The 15736-nt window shown below is 42.1% G+C and overlaps 2 protein-coding genes across 2 annotated transcripts in view; one reads left to right on the forward strand and one right to left on the reverse strand.

Annotated features, from left to right (window-relative positions):
• The window catches only part of NBEA (neurobeachin), a 649896-nt gene that overhangs the window by 202466 nt on the left and 431694 nt on the right, over nucleotides 1–15736 (reverse strand). The window contains exon 40 of the mRNA XM_061133617.1: nucleotides 6126–6262. Coding sequence (XP_060989600.1) covers nucleotides 6126–6262 — 137 coding nt within the window. The remainder of the gene's footprint in view (nucleotides 1–6125; nucleotides 6263–15736) is intronic.
• MAB21L1 (mab-21 like 1) lies at nucleotides 1803–4387 on the forward strand. The gene has a single exon (XM_061133618.1). The coding sequence runs from the start codon at nucleotides 2450–2452 to the stop codon at nucleotides 3527–3529; it is 1080 nt and encodes a 359-aa protein (XP_060989601.1). The 5' UTR covers nucleotides 1803–2449; the 3' UTR covers nucleotides 3530–4387.

Consider the following 15736-nt stretch of genomic DNA (forward strand, 5'->3'; position numbering starts at 1 on the left):
AACCCTGGACCCTTAGTAAGGTTTTAACATACCAAATAAGCGCGCACACACAAAACCTATGGGACATGGAGCAGACAGAGGAAAGAAGGATGGTCAGGGAGCGCAGGGCCGCGGAACCGGCGGGGAGCACGCGGGAACTGCACTGGGTGGGGACAGAGGTGGCTTCCCCCAGAGACCACCAGCACATCTTCGTCGTCGTGGCCGCAGGTTCCCCGGCGGTGACTTGCCTCCTCTTCCTTCTCTTCCAACTGCCAAAAGGTAGCAGTGCGTTCACCCGCATCGCTGCCAAAGTAGGGAGGGGCTGGCGGTTACGCCCAATCCCCGCTTCTAAGGGGGTGCAAGGTTCTTGGGGAACAGAGTAGGTGGATGCCGTGGGCCCCGAATCTCATATACTATTTTAAGCTAAATCGGAATCTACCACCCTTGGATAACAAAAAAGTACGATGCTGTACCTGTGCAAAGAAGAAAGGGGGAAAAAAATATTCAAACACTTGAGTAGAAAGTGGGAGCCCTGAAGAAGATCTTGTTACAAGTGGCTCTGAACGAAAGTGCCTACAAACCTGTTCCAGAAATTATAGGATTTTCCTGTAAATAGTCTTAATTTGAAAGAGACAGCATCTAAATTCAAGGTAGGGTGTTAAAAATCTGCCTAGGTTTAAAAACAACTACAGAAACCCTAAGTAGCATTTCTTCCACTTTCTGTACATCAAAAACACAGTTGGTACCAGCAGGGGGGAAAAAAAAAAGCTCTAGATAAATCCATTTTGCCCTCCTTTTTTAGATTCCCAAATTTAAAAATATTGATTTCTTTCAAAGTTTTTTTAATGATATGTAAATTTTAAAATCCCAGGTGACTGCAAATTAATTTTCTTTAAAAATCTTAACCATTTCCCTTAAGTCAATGCAGTATTATAAAATTAGAAGTCTACTGTCAGATGACCACTAAAGACCCTTAGGAGAGAAGATATATCCTAAATTATACATCTGTAAACAAGACAGAAAGCCCGAACCTGCAAATTTTCAGGATAGGTATCTGCCCCTAGGTCTCATCTCCATGACCTCTCCTGAACTGTCATATATTCAAACACAGCTCATTATGAACTCACATTAAGATAATCTCTCAATCTCAGAGTTTTATTTCACAGATATGTCTGCCAGTGCATACAAAAAGTTAGTGTCTTGGTTATAATGTTGGGCAAGTCTACCAAAGTACAAAGACGACTGCAGATGGGGGGAGGGGTGGACTAAACATTTTTTAAACATCCCAGCTTAAACTGGAGTAGACAACATCTGACAGCAATCATTTTCAGATTCCTTTCAACAACTGTAAATGAGGAGAAAAACATAGGTAAAACACTGCATAACATTAAAAAAAATCATTCTACTATGGGAACATCCAGAATATTACACTGGTATCAGTCCATCCAAAACCAGCCTGCATATACACTGAAGAGCAAACTCCCAGCCTGCATTCAAAAAGACCTCCAAGATTAACAGGCGTTAATTATCTCACTCTAAATGCAAGTTAGTGACTTTTGTTTTAGAAAACCCCATCTAATTCACCAATTGATGGATGACCATTAGTACACCTGTATTTGCATTTCGTCGGTTAAAAAGACAAGCAGGGTTTTCAGCACAGAAGAGAACCACTTTGCCAAGTCTTTTCAAGACGTCAATATGCTTCAATTAATACCAAAGCTGAGAGATTCCTCCTGATTTCCAAAACTGTCTAGGTGGCCTGGGTGGTTTTCTGCCCAGCAGCAGCCTCCTACCTTTAGTTTGTGTGCCTATATCCAAGAGGGGGGATTAATTAGCCGGGCTGGAGCTGACGGAGGCTGTCGTGACGAGCCCAGTGGCGATTGGCCGCCAGCCTGCCTGGCCCTGCCTTTATAATTTCCACACGAGTGCATCTGGGCTCTTAAGACAAACCAACAGCAGCTTCTTCTGACATATACACAGACTCACACTCACCCCCGACGCACACTCAGCACACTTTTCCTCCGTCCGATTCCCAGCCCGGCACACACCATGATCACGGGCAAGCGTAAATAAATAGGGAAAGGGTTGATTATTTTGACTACTGGAAGAGCTTTGCTGGGTCTCGCCGCAACTTTTGTTTTTATAACTGAGGAGGTGATCTCTGCCGGCGTTTCTCTCACGCAAGGAAGGATTCTTTAAAAGAGGAAGAGAGACGGAGAGAGAGAGAGAGGAGGGGTGGGGGGGAGAACAACCTTTCACTTTAAGGCCGGCTGGGCTCAAAGATAAAAAGCAGGGGAGAACGGCGCGAGGGATTCCTCGGCCGCCGCCGCACTTCGGAGAGACGCTTCTGGTACAGTTCCGAGCGCCGCGGCCCGTTTCTCCACCGAAGTTGGCTCCAGCTCTAGCAGCCGCGTTGGATCCCACAGCTTACTGCGAGACTCCGGTGTACAACCCGGATCTCTGCCCCAACATGATAGCGGCCCAGGCCAAGCTGGTTTACCATCTGAATAAATACTACAACGAAAAATGCCAAGCCAGGAAAGCTGCCATTGCCAAAACTATCCGGGAAGTCTGCAAAGTAGTTTCCGACGTCCTGAAGGAGGTGGAGGTGCAGGAGCCTCGGTTCATCAGCTCTCTCAACGAGATGGACAATCGCTACGAGGGCCTTGAGGTCATCTCCCCCACCGAATTCGAAGTGGTGCTTTACCTTAACCAGATGGGGGTGTTCAACTTTGTGGACGACGGCTCGCTGCCCGGCTGCGCCGTGCTCAAGTTGAGCGACGGCCGCAAGAGGAGCATGTCCCTCTGGGTGGAATTCATTACTGCCTCCGGCTACCTCTCGGCGCGCAAAATCCGGTCCAGGTTTCAGACGCTGGTGGCTCAGGCGGTAGACAAGTGTAGTTACAGGGATGTGGTAAAGATGGTGGCGGACACGAGCGAAGTGAAACTGAGGATCCGAGACAGGTACGTGGTGCAGATCACCCCGGCTTTTAAATGCACCGGGATCTGGCCCAGGAGTGCTGCCCACTGGCCACTTCCCCACATCCCCTGGCCGGGACCCAACCGGGTGGCGGAGGTCAAAGCGGAAGGGTTCAATCTCTTGTCCAAGGAGTGCCACTCCCTGGCCGGCAAGCAGAGCTCGGCCGAGAGCGACGCCTGGGTGCTGCAGTTCGCGGAAGCGGAGAACAGACTGCAGATGGGGGGCTGCAGGAAGAAATGCCTCTCCATCCTCAAAACCTTGCGCGACCGTCACCTGGAACTGCCGGGCCAGCCCCTCAACAACTACCACATGAAGACTCTGGTTTCCTACGAGTGCGAGAAGCATCCCCGGGAGTCGGACTGGGACGAGTCCTGCCTGGGTGATAGGCTGAACGGGATTTTGCTGCAACTCATCTCCTGCCTGCAGTGCCGGCGATGTCCTCACTACTTCCTACCGAACTTAGATCTGTTTCAGGGTAAACCTCACTCGGCTCTAGAGAACGCTGCCAAACAAACGTGGCGACTGGCGAGGGAGATCCTGACCAACCCGAAAAGTTTGGAGAAACTTTAGAGGACAATTTTAATCGAGAGCCGAAATGTGATTATACTATTCATCCTTAAAAGTTCTCATGCAGTGTAAACTTCCTGTTCGATTCCTATCTAATATTCCACTCGGCAGTGCAAACAATCTCTTCCTTCAAAAGGAGTGCTAATGCAACCGCTTAAGGCATCATCTCACCCACCCCTCCAAGGGGAGAAAAGGAGTAGGGAGAGCAGATGGAGAACACCCCAAACCCACAAGTATTAGAAGACTTCTTTACAAAGGATTTCCTATCGCCCTTGAAAAGTACACAGGAACACCCGGAAAACAGCCTGGCTGTAACGCAAGACCGCAGTGAACGCTGCCTAACTATCAGAGGATTATAGCAATCTTGGCTGTGAGTAAACATGATTTGGATATGCCATCTGAAGGAAAGTGTAATGTATATTTTGATTTGTAACAAATATTGTGATCTCACATTGTCTTTGAAAGTGTGGATGTTGGTGTTTTGTGATTTGGTGAACAAAAGTTAAATTGGCATTTTGGATACTTCCAAACATTTTCCACTAACAAAGATATAATTTAAAGGTAGATTTCCTCCTGGTACTTTTATCTGTCTTTAAAAGTGTCTGAACTTTAAAAAGTTTACATTTTGTTTCAAATATATTGCTTGTTCTATTTCTAACATTCCATAAATATACTTGAAATGTTATTTAAATATATTCAAAGAAATTTGAATTCAGCTTATATAATAACGCTTGAATATCTGAATTATATATTTGAAAAATGCACTTGAAATACACTGGATAATTACTTTTGTGATTTAGATTTTAATTTCTGTTGCTGGTTTTTATTTAATTAGAAGCTAATAAATGAAGTAAAATAAAACTTGTCGTGTCTCACTCTAAATCGTTTTCCTGTCAAAAGATGTAATGCTTCAATTTGAAAACTGAACCACTTGAATATTTTAAACATTTTGAGAAATATGCTAATGAAATAACTTAAAATAAAACCTTAAAATACCGGCAAAAAGCTCTTTTTGTATAGTTACACAATATAATGATCTACTGTTAACTTCTGACTTACTTATAAGACTATTCCATTCGACAACAGAAGCAATTTAAATCTACCTTTGAAAGCCTGCTCTTTTGGGTTAATTATTTATGTACAATTTTTGACACTATAAGGATGAAATATGTCATGATAGTCATTGTTGCTGAGTTAAAAATCAGACAAACTCCGAGAAAAATGAACTTAACAAAGTTCTAATAAAACTTTTGAAATTTGTATATGAAAACTATGCTAATAAAATGAAGGTAATTTCTGACCTAATATATGTCAAACCTTATTTTATGCAGTAAGGGTTCCACTGGCAGGATAAATTAATCAGAAATCCAAATTTACTGTTTACTTCATAGAGCAAGCCAATGATAAAAGCAAAAAGACAAACTTTAAATGATTTAAAATCAAATGCACTACATTCAAACTCATTTTCAAAATTCTATTCTTTTGGAGCTAGAAATAAAAGAAGGCCTGTGACTATCCTCCAGAGTATTTTAAGAGTCAACAAGTCTGGGAGGGGCTAATTACCTATGGGCCTTGGTTAGTTAATTCAGGTGGAGGTAAATTTGAGACTTTTAATTGCTATTCCACAAACAGCATTTTATAATGTTTTACTTCTATATATAAATTAAACACAAATAATAAAGTTCTGGATCTTTGGTAGCATTTGTCTTTTGCTATTTTAGAACGATTGCCTCTGAAAAATACTTATTTAAAGGCAGATTTTTGTAAAATGGTGCTTGTTTATCTAGCATGACTTATGTTCTTGAATTGATAAGCCTCAGGAAAAAAATGTTTACAAATGGCACAGTAACATAAAAGTTAAAACAACAATGGGATTGATTTCAGAAGAAACTCAGAGGTATAGAGCTGCTGAATACTCAAGTTTTAAGTTTTACAAAATAAAATAATAAACAAATATTTATGCATTTCAAATCATCCAAATATACATTGTCTGGCACTACAACCACAGAAGACCTCATCTTTAAACAGCTGAGCACCAATAAATACTATGTATACACATTTTAAAGCAACGCTTCTCAGAGAATCGATTTCTCTCCTTAAATTCACATATAAAACTCATTCTTATTTCAGGAGATGAAAACTGGATGTAATAATGGAGAGGAATTTATATCTAAATGCCCCTCCATAGTTTTCTTACAATCTTTTAACAAACAGTGGTTCATACTTCAATGTATACTTTTGGAAATTAAAAGTGACCTTAGTAAGAAATTCCATGAGCCCTTTCCCAGTCTTCCCAGAGAATCTGAGATGCTGTACCCCAGGGGCTTGGGAGCAACTGGCTTCACTACCAAATCTGCCCAAGTGCACACAAAGGCACTAGCACAGAGAGACTGTTAAAATGTAATAACAGGACTTAAGATGGCTAAGATATTCTCCAATCCCATAAAATAGAGCAAGTGTTATTTCATTCACTTCATTTTCTATGAGGATGGGAATGTGCTCCCCTCCCCCACTGTCATTTAAAACCAAGCAAAATTGAAAAACACTTCCTGCCTGCCACAAAGCCACCAGTACCGCACGCGGAATCATTTTCACTCACTTTTGTGTCGATCTTCTTGAAGGCAGGATCATCCTCATCTACCTCGAAGTAGATTTCAGTCGTGGTGATGGAGAGAGTCCCCTTGGCCACCACCACAGGAGCAATGAGCTGGGCAGGAGTGCTGAGAACCACTGGACCTGAAAGAAGAGGGCACCAGAGGAGTCAGGCTGTGCCTCTTTGCCCCTTGCCTGCTCGCTCCCGGAAGGGCACCTCAGGTTTTTAAACACGCACTGAAAAAAATAGTGTCTCTATTATGGCAAGCTCCTTTCATGTGAGCTAGGTCTGCTTAGTTGTTACACATTACCTTATAACCAGACTGCAGATAAATAATTCTATAAAAACCCAAGAGGTCACAAAATCGAATAAGTGACCCTCAGTAAGCAAGTTTGCAACCTCTGCCTAGAAATCCTACATGGTTAGTGGGGCGCTGACACTAACCAACTTAAAAGTGCAGAATGACTCTCCAAGGCCCTGATTTTCCATGGAGCACGCACAGGCTTTCCCTTCGGAAGGGACGCTCTGGACAGTCAGCACGGTCCCCAAAGACCAGCCAACGTGTAAATCCCGTCCACTGGGCAGCAGTGGCCCCCCGGGATGGGCGGGAGGATGTGAAGAGGTATAGGGTCTAATATATAAATCCCACTGCACTAACGGGTTTGCATCTTGCAGGAAGGTATCCCCACGTGCACAGCACATCGATATACTCGCAAAACGCAGACGTTATACATTGTTTATGCAGAAAAGCAGGAAAATTGTAGCAGTGATTTTTTCTCACCTGGAATAAGCCAAACACTATGAAATTGTAAGACGACTGAACAAAACGATTCTCAGAAGAGCATCTGCAAAGTGCCCTTTCTCAACTTTGGGGACTAGAGAAACTGAGCTTCAGTAAAGAGATTTTTAGGAAGTGTGCCTACCTAAGGTGCTTACTTCGAATTCCTTCCATCTGAGTTAAAATCGAAAATTAAAAATCTCACGTATTAGACTATTAATTCAAAGGGGGAGGGGTTACTTAACTGCCCCTTTAAGATTGCCCGTAGAGCGGGGACATTCTTCCCTCCCTTCAAGTCTGTACTTAAAATATAGACTTAGAAAAAAAAAATGCTTTCGTTATTCTGTAGCCAGGGTTCATTATATTCCCTTCCATCCCCGCACCCCCCTCACCCCCAACCCACCCTCTCCAGCACACACTTAAATGAGTCACAGGAACAGTAGGGGGAAGCAATGAAAAGGTAGGTCCCCTGCGGCCGCTCAGGCCCAGGGCCCTCGCGCGCCGCGGCTCCTCGCGGGGAGACCCGTTCGCCCCGCCGGAACCGCGGAGAGCAGGCCGGGCCTGGTCCCCGTCCGAGCGCGGGGACGGCGGCGGGGCCCACGACCCCAGGGAGCGGCACACGCCGAGTCCACCACCGTCCTGCACAAAGCCGGGCGTTTCTGCTGCAGGAGGACCTAGGAGGGCTCGGCCGGCCGTCGCGCTTAAAGGGAGGGGTGGTGGCTGTGGGGCAAACTGGGTGTCAGCCTGCATCCCGGTCGGGACCGCCCGCTCGGGGCGGGCTCACGCGGAGTCCCCGCTTTCACTCTGCCGCTTCCCAGCCCCTTCGAGGCCGCAACCCGGGAGCCCGCCTGGCCCCGGGGCGCCCGCCCGGCTCCGGGGCGCGCCGACTCCCGGCGCGGGTCTCGGGCGGGCAGCTTCCGCTGGGGCCGAGCGGAGTCGGGGGTCCGCCTTGGCTCCATAAGGTTTTTCTTTCCAAAGGGCGAGGCGGTCGATCTGAAGCGCCACTTTAAAGGCTCATCAATCTTAATCTAGGTTGCTCAAGTAATTATGCCCGAATCTCTTGTACGATTACAAGTGGATTTGGGTTTCTATTCCCCAGGCCCTCCTTTGTGTTTATTGGAGGGTCTGCGCGCGCTCCTCCGAAGCCCCCCGCGCTCCGGCCGGTTCGAACCGCTCCCTTAACCCTTAAGCCGCCGTGTCGCTCGTCTGGAGGCCACTCTTCGTACTTCTCTTCAGGAGAAATCCGGGAGGTTTACCCTTCACTGGGGCGAGGTGAGAAAGAAGGTGACCTGATTCACATCGGAAACAGTGTCTTCCTACACATCCTTGGGCCTTGATGAACCCTCAGAAAAGTCCTCATTCTAAACACGGAAAGCTACTGATCTCTGGTTTCATAGAATATTCTGGTATTTGGAGACGATGAATGGTCAAAAACATTAAAAATGGCGAACTGCTTCGTTCTCTTAAAAAACAGTTTAACATATCCAAACAATTAAATTGGAAAAAAGAGAAAAATCATGATACCCGTTATTAAAACCACAGAAACCGATAGACCGAAATATACGGTATTATGAATTTTAAGTACACAATTCCTTTAACTTTTAACGGGGAACACGTTTCGGCTACCTGTTTCTCTGCCTTTCTGAAAGGCGACTGCGTTTCCTTTTGATTTTACTCCAAACGCGTTCTAATGAATTGGTATTTTTTTCGGGGATGGGGGGAGGTTATAAAAGGGCTTCGAACTGGTCATTCTTTAAGAAAGGCACTCATGAAATATTCAGCCTTAATAGTGTGTCATTTTTACCCCTGTCCTTTGGAAATCTCCAATTACAACTTCCAATTCCATAGCATGTTTAAGGAGCGCTGAGTCTTTTTGTTGTAGCCTTCAGGGAGCAAACCAGCCGCAGAGAGAACAGAGTTAATCCACCACAGCGGTAACAGAGAGGGGATTATGTTTTAATCCCCTTTGGGGGAGCCTCTGGATTTTAGGGATCCGATATTAAAATGTTTACATAAGGCACGGTCACAAACCAGCACCCAGCATCTTCCACATGCAAGATCTGGTTATTTGGAAACCTTGGATTCCCTTCCAAATAAAAATAGTTTAGAAAGGGCAGCATGTCTAGACGTCAGAGACAAGAGTGATGTGGCAGATTCTGTTCTAGAAGATAACTAGATACATATTTAATCTCCTGTTTGGTGTAGGGAACTGGGGACTGGATGTAGATCTATTCATGCTAATCACTACTATGGCAATAAAAGGATCCATTATATTAAGGTCCTCAGGCGCACACAGAAGTAAAGTGATGGATATTAAAAGATAGTGAAACAAATGGATGGCACCAAACCACCTGGCTTTGTGTTGCTACATCCAATGGTTTAAAATTCTACCATCAAAAGTGCTAACTAAAGGAAAAATAAATGTTACTTACCTTTTAGAATTGGCACTATAATGTCTAAGAAGTATTGATCCATTACTATTTGAGAGGACAGGGATATGACTTACCATTAATTTAGATGCTAATTTAAAATCTGAACTAGAACAAAGATTACCCAAGCATAATGGAAACTCTTCAGAAGAATTAACTTCTCTTTAGAGCCATGGGATCTTTATTCAGTGGAGGGGCAGAGTAGAGTAGAAAATACATATGTTTTATATTTAGGAAGGGAACTATTCATCAAATATATTTTCAAAAGTAGAATGTTAAAAACCACTTGTGGGTTCGGAGGATTTCACCGAGAACAAAATTCTAAGCCTAGAAGTCATGATACATCAGCTTTTAAACAGAACTTTACAGTTTATACAGATCTTTTACATTTTAACTTAACTACTAGTTCAACAGTCACAATTTGGGGGCTATGGATGTATCAATACCCTCCTGCCAAAAACCAGCAGGAACACAACTGGAGTTGAGAAGGCAGTGCTAACTGCTCACTGCTGTGAGGGAGACATGGGAAGGAACCATGAGATGACTAGGTAAGAGGGTGTCAGAAAGGACTTGCTGCAGGATCAGAGCTCTGGTTAAGTGATTTGGGGAAGGGGTCAAAGAGGCCGAACTTCGCTCTGGATTGGGCTCTGTCAGGGATTGGTGATAATTCTGTGACTGGATAGCTTAATAAATCTTATCTAGGACTAGACCTTCCCTGGTGGCTCGGAAGGTAAAGACTTTGCAGTGTAGGAGACTGGGTTTCTATCCCTGGGTCAGGAAGATCCCTTTGAGAGGGAAATGGCAACCCACTCCAGTGTTCTTACCTGGAGAAGTCCATGGACAGAGGAGCCTGGTGGGCTACAGTCCATGGGTTCACAGAGTCAGACACAACTTAGGGACTAGACCTAGGCTAAAACTGTAATTGATAGAGAAGTAGCAGTCACTCTTATAAGGAGGAAAGGAGGATGTTAATGTTCAGGTAAGTTGTATAGAGTGATCTTGCTTTTGTCTGTGCTTAGACAAAATTACAGTGTTTTTTTGCCTCACATCATCATGTGGACTTGTCTGATGCTGGTGTTCTGTGAGGGTGTTTATGTCCAACAGGGGAACACCATGACGGAGCTGTGAGCCCCAGGCCAGTTCCCAGTGATCCTGAGGCCTCCTTTAAGGGTCAGGCCGGTTTCCTGAGGTCAGAGGCTGCTTTTCTCTTCCTTAGATTCAGGAATTAATCATTTTTCTTTTTTTAGGGAGGGGGTCAACAGCATTCCAGCTATTAAAAGTCAATTATGGTGATTAAATTCTCAAACTGCTAAAATTCTTACAGAGCTTCAATATAAAGCAAGACAAAGAATATATATATATATATATAGGAACAAGGGCTTGAAATTCAATTAAAATTGGCATCATTACAATTACTTGATGACTTTTAGTTGGCAAAAAATATACTTAGTATACATGAAATTAAGATGTATTTTAGAGTCACTTGAATATTTTCTAAACTTAGTTTAATATTAATAAAAGTTTTATTAGCTATATGGATTTACTCCAACCTCAATTACTCTGAAACCACATGTTCAATTTGCTGTTGGAACACATAAAAGACCATTATTTGGGGATAATAAGCATTGACTAATCTTTGTAAAATTACTAAACTTACAGTCCTGCATTATTTAGAAGAAGTAAAACTAATGTGAGATTCTTTATGTTTAGTGGAAAAGGATATCATTCCAGAAAATTTTAGGACAAAAATATAGTATGTAAAATTTTACAAATACTTCTATAGTGAGAATAGAATTTGTAGGAAAATAACTCATGGCAGGAGTGACCGAACATATCTAAAATATTTATTGCTGCTTTGAACTTATTTTTAAGTGGGCACAACCAATTTAAAGGAATGTTTACACCATAGGATTACATGAATGAAATGTTTAATCTCAAAGCAACTGAAGACTATGAGAATATGAGAAAGCTGGAACTTTGTTTTGGAATAGTAGGAAAACTTTAACCATTAAGAAAATGGAGGTGTTTGTCTATGTGCCTAAGGGCTAGGGCAGTTAGGGGTGAATATTGCAGAAGATCTGAGTTTCCTACTACCCAGAGTAGTTTCATGGGTTTCAAGCATTTGAAATGCCTCAGAAAAAAAAGTAACAAAATGTCTACCAGTGACGTTTTTTATTTATGTGCAGAAAATATTGATAGTGGTCCACATATATTACCAGAATAATGATGCTCTGAGATTTTCAAAAACTTTTCTTGCAGGGAAAAGAGTTCCAGAATACTTTTGCTTAAATCAGGAAAATATAACTTGAACAACTCATAGCATACATAACCCAAGAGTAATAAATTTGCATTCCAGCATTATCACCTCCTTCCCTAACACACACACACACACACACACACACACACACACACACACACACACACACACATTTCCCCACACTACCTATTATGAACACTCCATAAATCCAAATTTTATACAAAACTCACTGTGCCCAAGAAATGGCCTCTGTGCTCTTTGGTGACTTTCTGAACATAAGTGAAAGTCACTCAGTTGTGTCTGAATCTTTGTGACCTCATGGACTATACAGTCCATGGAATTCTCCAGGCAAGAATACTGGCATGGGTAGCTGTTCTCGTCTTCAGGGGATCTTCCCAACCCAGGGATCGAACCTAGGTCTCCCGCATTGCAGGCGGATTCTTTACCAGCTGAGCCACCAGGGAAGCGAACCTAATCTATCCTTAAATTTTGAATATAATCTATCCATAAATTGAGATGAACAATAACCAATCATTCCGCTGTGCAGTGTCTTCCTTAGATTGTTACTGTGTAAAATGAGACAGATGCTTCAGAATACGCATGAGTCTTTTCAGAGGTGAGCAGACCTACTTTTGGTAAAACTCCGCTTACCAGAGTCTGAAGCAGGAACAGAAACAACGGAGCCCTCTATATAAGATAAACTGAAGACTGCATTTTAACAAAATATCTACTCACCATGGTAGGACATCTATCTAAAATCCCATTTAGTGTGTTTATAAGAAATAATTTTATAAGTCCTAAGAGATAATCTGATAGGCCTTAACTTTAGTTAACCTATCATTTATGTTTGTGATTCTTTTGTGTAGAGCAGATAATTCTTTATGTTAAAATGAAACCAACAGAAACCAGGGTATTTTTGGCAAAGACAACTCTACAGAAGAAACAGCTTACAAAGCATATATACTCTAAGTAAAATATTCCTGAATTATTTCCCAGCATAAACATATACTAAAAAGCAGTGATCCTTTCAATGTTTGCGGGTGATAATTTGCTCTGCCTTTTGATTCACTAGGTGAGCCAGCTGAGAACTGTGATTCTAGTTATATCACGCGCAGTACAACATATGGAATCCATTCTTCAGTTTCTGGAAGGGTACTGACTCTTTTATGGCACTAGGATATCATTTAATGATCAAGAAGAGTAACTTCCTACTAAATTGGATGAGTGAATAAACTGGGGGACATGATTTAAATCTACTGGACCAGGAGGACTAACTCTTTGCACCCCTTGGTTGGAGTACTGACTTGTTTTTACTTTTTCATGGTTTCCTGGGCACATCTTTATTGCAGCACTTATAATGCATCAAATGTCTGCTTTTAGAAGACTGTTTCTCCCATTTGGCATAAGCTACTTGAAGACAAGGGAATTATTTTCTCTCAACTGAATACAGAAAATGATATACATCTTTGTTGCATTTATCTATCATAGTAAAATGGTCAATTAAAATAACAGATTACATCTTTTATATTTTTCTGGAATTGATTTCAAGTTGTTCTTTAAAAATATGCTAGACTTTGCATTTTATAGACGAGATCAATTTTAAAATATGCTCCAATAGGAGTTAAAATGCAGCTGGTCACTACAGCTATATATAGCACATGCATACTATTATTTTTTAAATGACATAATTTTATAACTGCCACGTTTTCCCCAGTGTGTAAGTTGTTTTCTCTTTGTAAATTAAATACTGAGACAAATGTTGAACTTATTTAATTCATTCATTCATGTAGCTAACAAAAATTGTTCAATTATTCACTATTTCAAGCACTGAGAGAATGCAGTAATTTATAAGGTGTGGATCTTACCCACAAACAGCTTAAAATACATAGCAAAGATAAGAAATATATAGGAATAAGTATGGAATAAAGGAGAAAGAGTTTACCTAAGCATTGTTAAAGCACTTGACATGTATGAATCTCATTTGTTCCTCATAACACACCAGCAGATAGGTACAGCTATGATTTCCATTTTACAGAGAGAAAATGAGATTGGGAGCTGAAGCAACTTAGGGAAGGTCACTCAACTTGGAAAGGGCAGAGACATGATTCAAACCTGGTGACCTGCCTCCAGGGTATTTACTGGTAAGTATACTGCCTCCCGGGCTTCCCTGGTAGCTCAGCTGGTAAAGAATCCACCTGCGATTCGGGGGACCCCAGTTCAACTCCTGGGTTGGGAAGATGCCCTGGAGGAGGGATAGGCTACCCACTCCAGTATTCTGGGGCTTCCCTGGTGGCTCAGGCAGTCAAGAATCCTCCTGCAATGCCGGGACACCTGGGTTTGATCCCTGGGTGGGGAAGATCCCCTGGAGGAGGGCACAGCAACCCACTCCAGAATTCCTGCCTGGAGAATCCCCACGGACAGAAGAGCCTGGTGGGCTACAGCCCATAGGGTTGCAGAGAGTCGGACACGACGGAAGCGACTTAGCATGGCAGAGCAAGGCATACAGCCTCCCACCAAGAGCAGAACGTAAAAACAGTAACAGTCCTACAGACAGTCACCGAACGGTAAGATTTCCAGTCTCTTGGGGGAGAATATGGTGGGGGCCAGGTGAGGCAGTGAACTGAAGTGAGCTGTGATGGATGGATGGGTGGGTAGGATTTGGATAGATGGACATACAGGGAAGAGTGTGTAAGCAGGAAAAGAGTTTGAACAAATAGACAGGGTGGGATACGCACAGGAGAAAATCAGATGGGACAGCAAATAATAGATGTGAAGGGGAACAGTGCCGGATGAGACTGAAAAAATACAGGTAGCCTTGAATGTCAGATTTTTTAGGTTAAGGAACCAAAGATTAAAGTTCAGTTATCACAGTGTGGAGCAGTGGTGTCTGTCCTTTTTTGAGCTCACACATCTCTTGAAGATGACTAAATATTTGGTCCCTTCCTAGAAAAATCCACATACAAACATTCATCCATCCTGACTGCATAATAAGTGAAGTACTCATATTTTGCAGAAAATAAAATTTGGTTATTTATCTTGATGTCCTCCTCTATCTAAAGATCTTTCTGCCTCTGTATTTATTATTATTTCTTTTCCTCCAGTTTTCTCCAGAAAAAACTGCTCATCCTCAACTTGAACTTTCATACTGTTCAAGTCAGGTACTCTCTCTACCTGGCTATCGGTCCTACCCTCCCCCACTTCTGCTTCTCTCTTATCTTGGTTTCCTCTCTCTAGTTAAGCTTCTAGACACCAGTTTTTACCTCTTAGTTCATCACTCCCATTCACTCCTTTTGGCTTCACTCTCATCCTCTACTTAGGCCAAGGTGTTAGGGACCTACATGTTAGTTAAAATGCTAAAGGCTTGGAAAAGTCCTTCCATTCATTAAAAAAAATAAAAAAGAAAACACCATCTGTGTAACATTTTATTTTTAAACCCATAATTTCCCAAATATATTTAACTATATTTTTTCTCTTTAGCATATTTCAAAATAACTATGTTCCAAAGAATATCAGTTTGAAAATTACTGAGTCAGAGTTCCTTGATTTCTGAAGTATATTACAGACAAAACACATGCTATTGTACTTTACAGAGAATTTTTTTTTTTTTTTAACAAATTAGAGTTTGTGGCAATCTTGCATACAGAAACTCTTAGCACCAATTTTTCCAACAGCATTTGTGCACTTCAAGTCTGAGTGTCACCTTTTGGTAATTCTCATAATATTTCAAACTTTTTCATTATCATTATATTTGTTACGGTGATGTGTGACCAGTGATCCTTGATATTACTACTGTAATTGCTTTTGGCCACCATGAACCTCACCAAGATTGTGAACCTAAGTGATAAATGTTGTCTTTCTTCTGACTATTCCCTTGACCAGCACATTCTCTTGTTTCTCTCCTTTTCCCTGGGTATCTCTGTTCTCTGAGATACAACAATATTGAAATTAGGCCAATTAATAACCCTACATTGGCCCTGAAGTGTTCAAGTGAAAGAATCAGTCATAGGTCTCTCACTTAAAATCAAATGCTACAAATGATTAAGCTTAGTGAGGAAGACATGCTGAAAGCAGAGACAGATCAAAAGTGATTCCTCTTGTGCCAAAGAGTTAGCCAAGTTGTGAATGCAAAGGAAAAGTTCTTGAAGGAAATTAA

This window comes from Dama dama, chromosome 30 (assembly GCF_033118175.1).
Source record: "Dama dama isolate Ldn47 chromosome 30, ASM3311817v1, whole genome shotgun sequence".
In the NCBI taxonomy this organism is placed as follows: Eukaryota; Metazoa; Chordata; class Mammalia; order Artiodactyla; family Cervidae; genus Dama; species Dama dama.

What these genes read in the sequence shown, in the direction of transcription:
- MAB21L1 (XM_061133618.1), top strand. Translation starts at nt 2,450, where the DNA reads ATGATAGCGGCCCAGGCCAAGCTGGTTTACCATCTGAATAAATACTAC.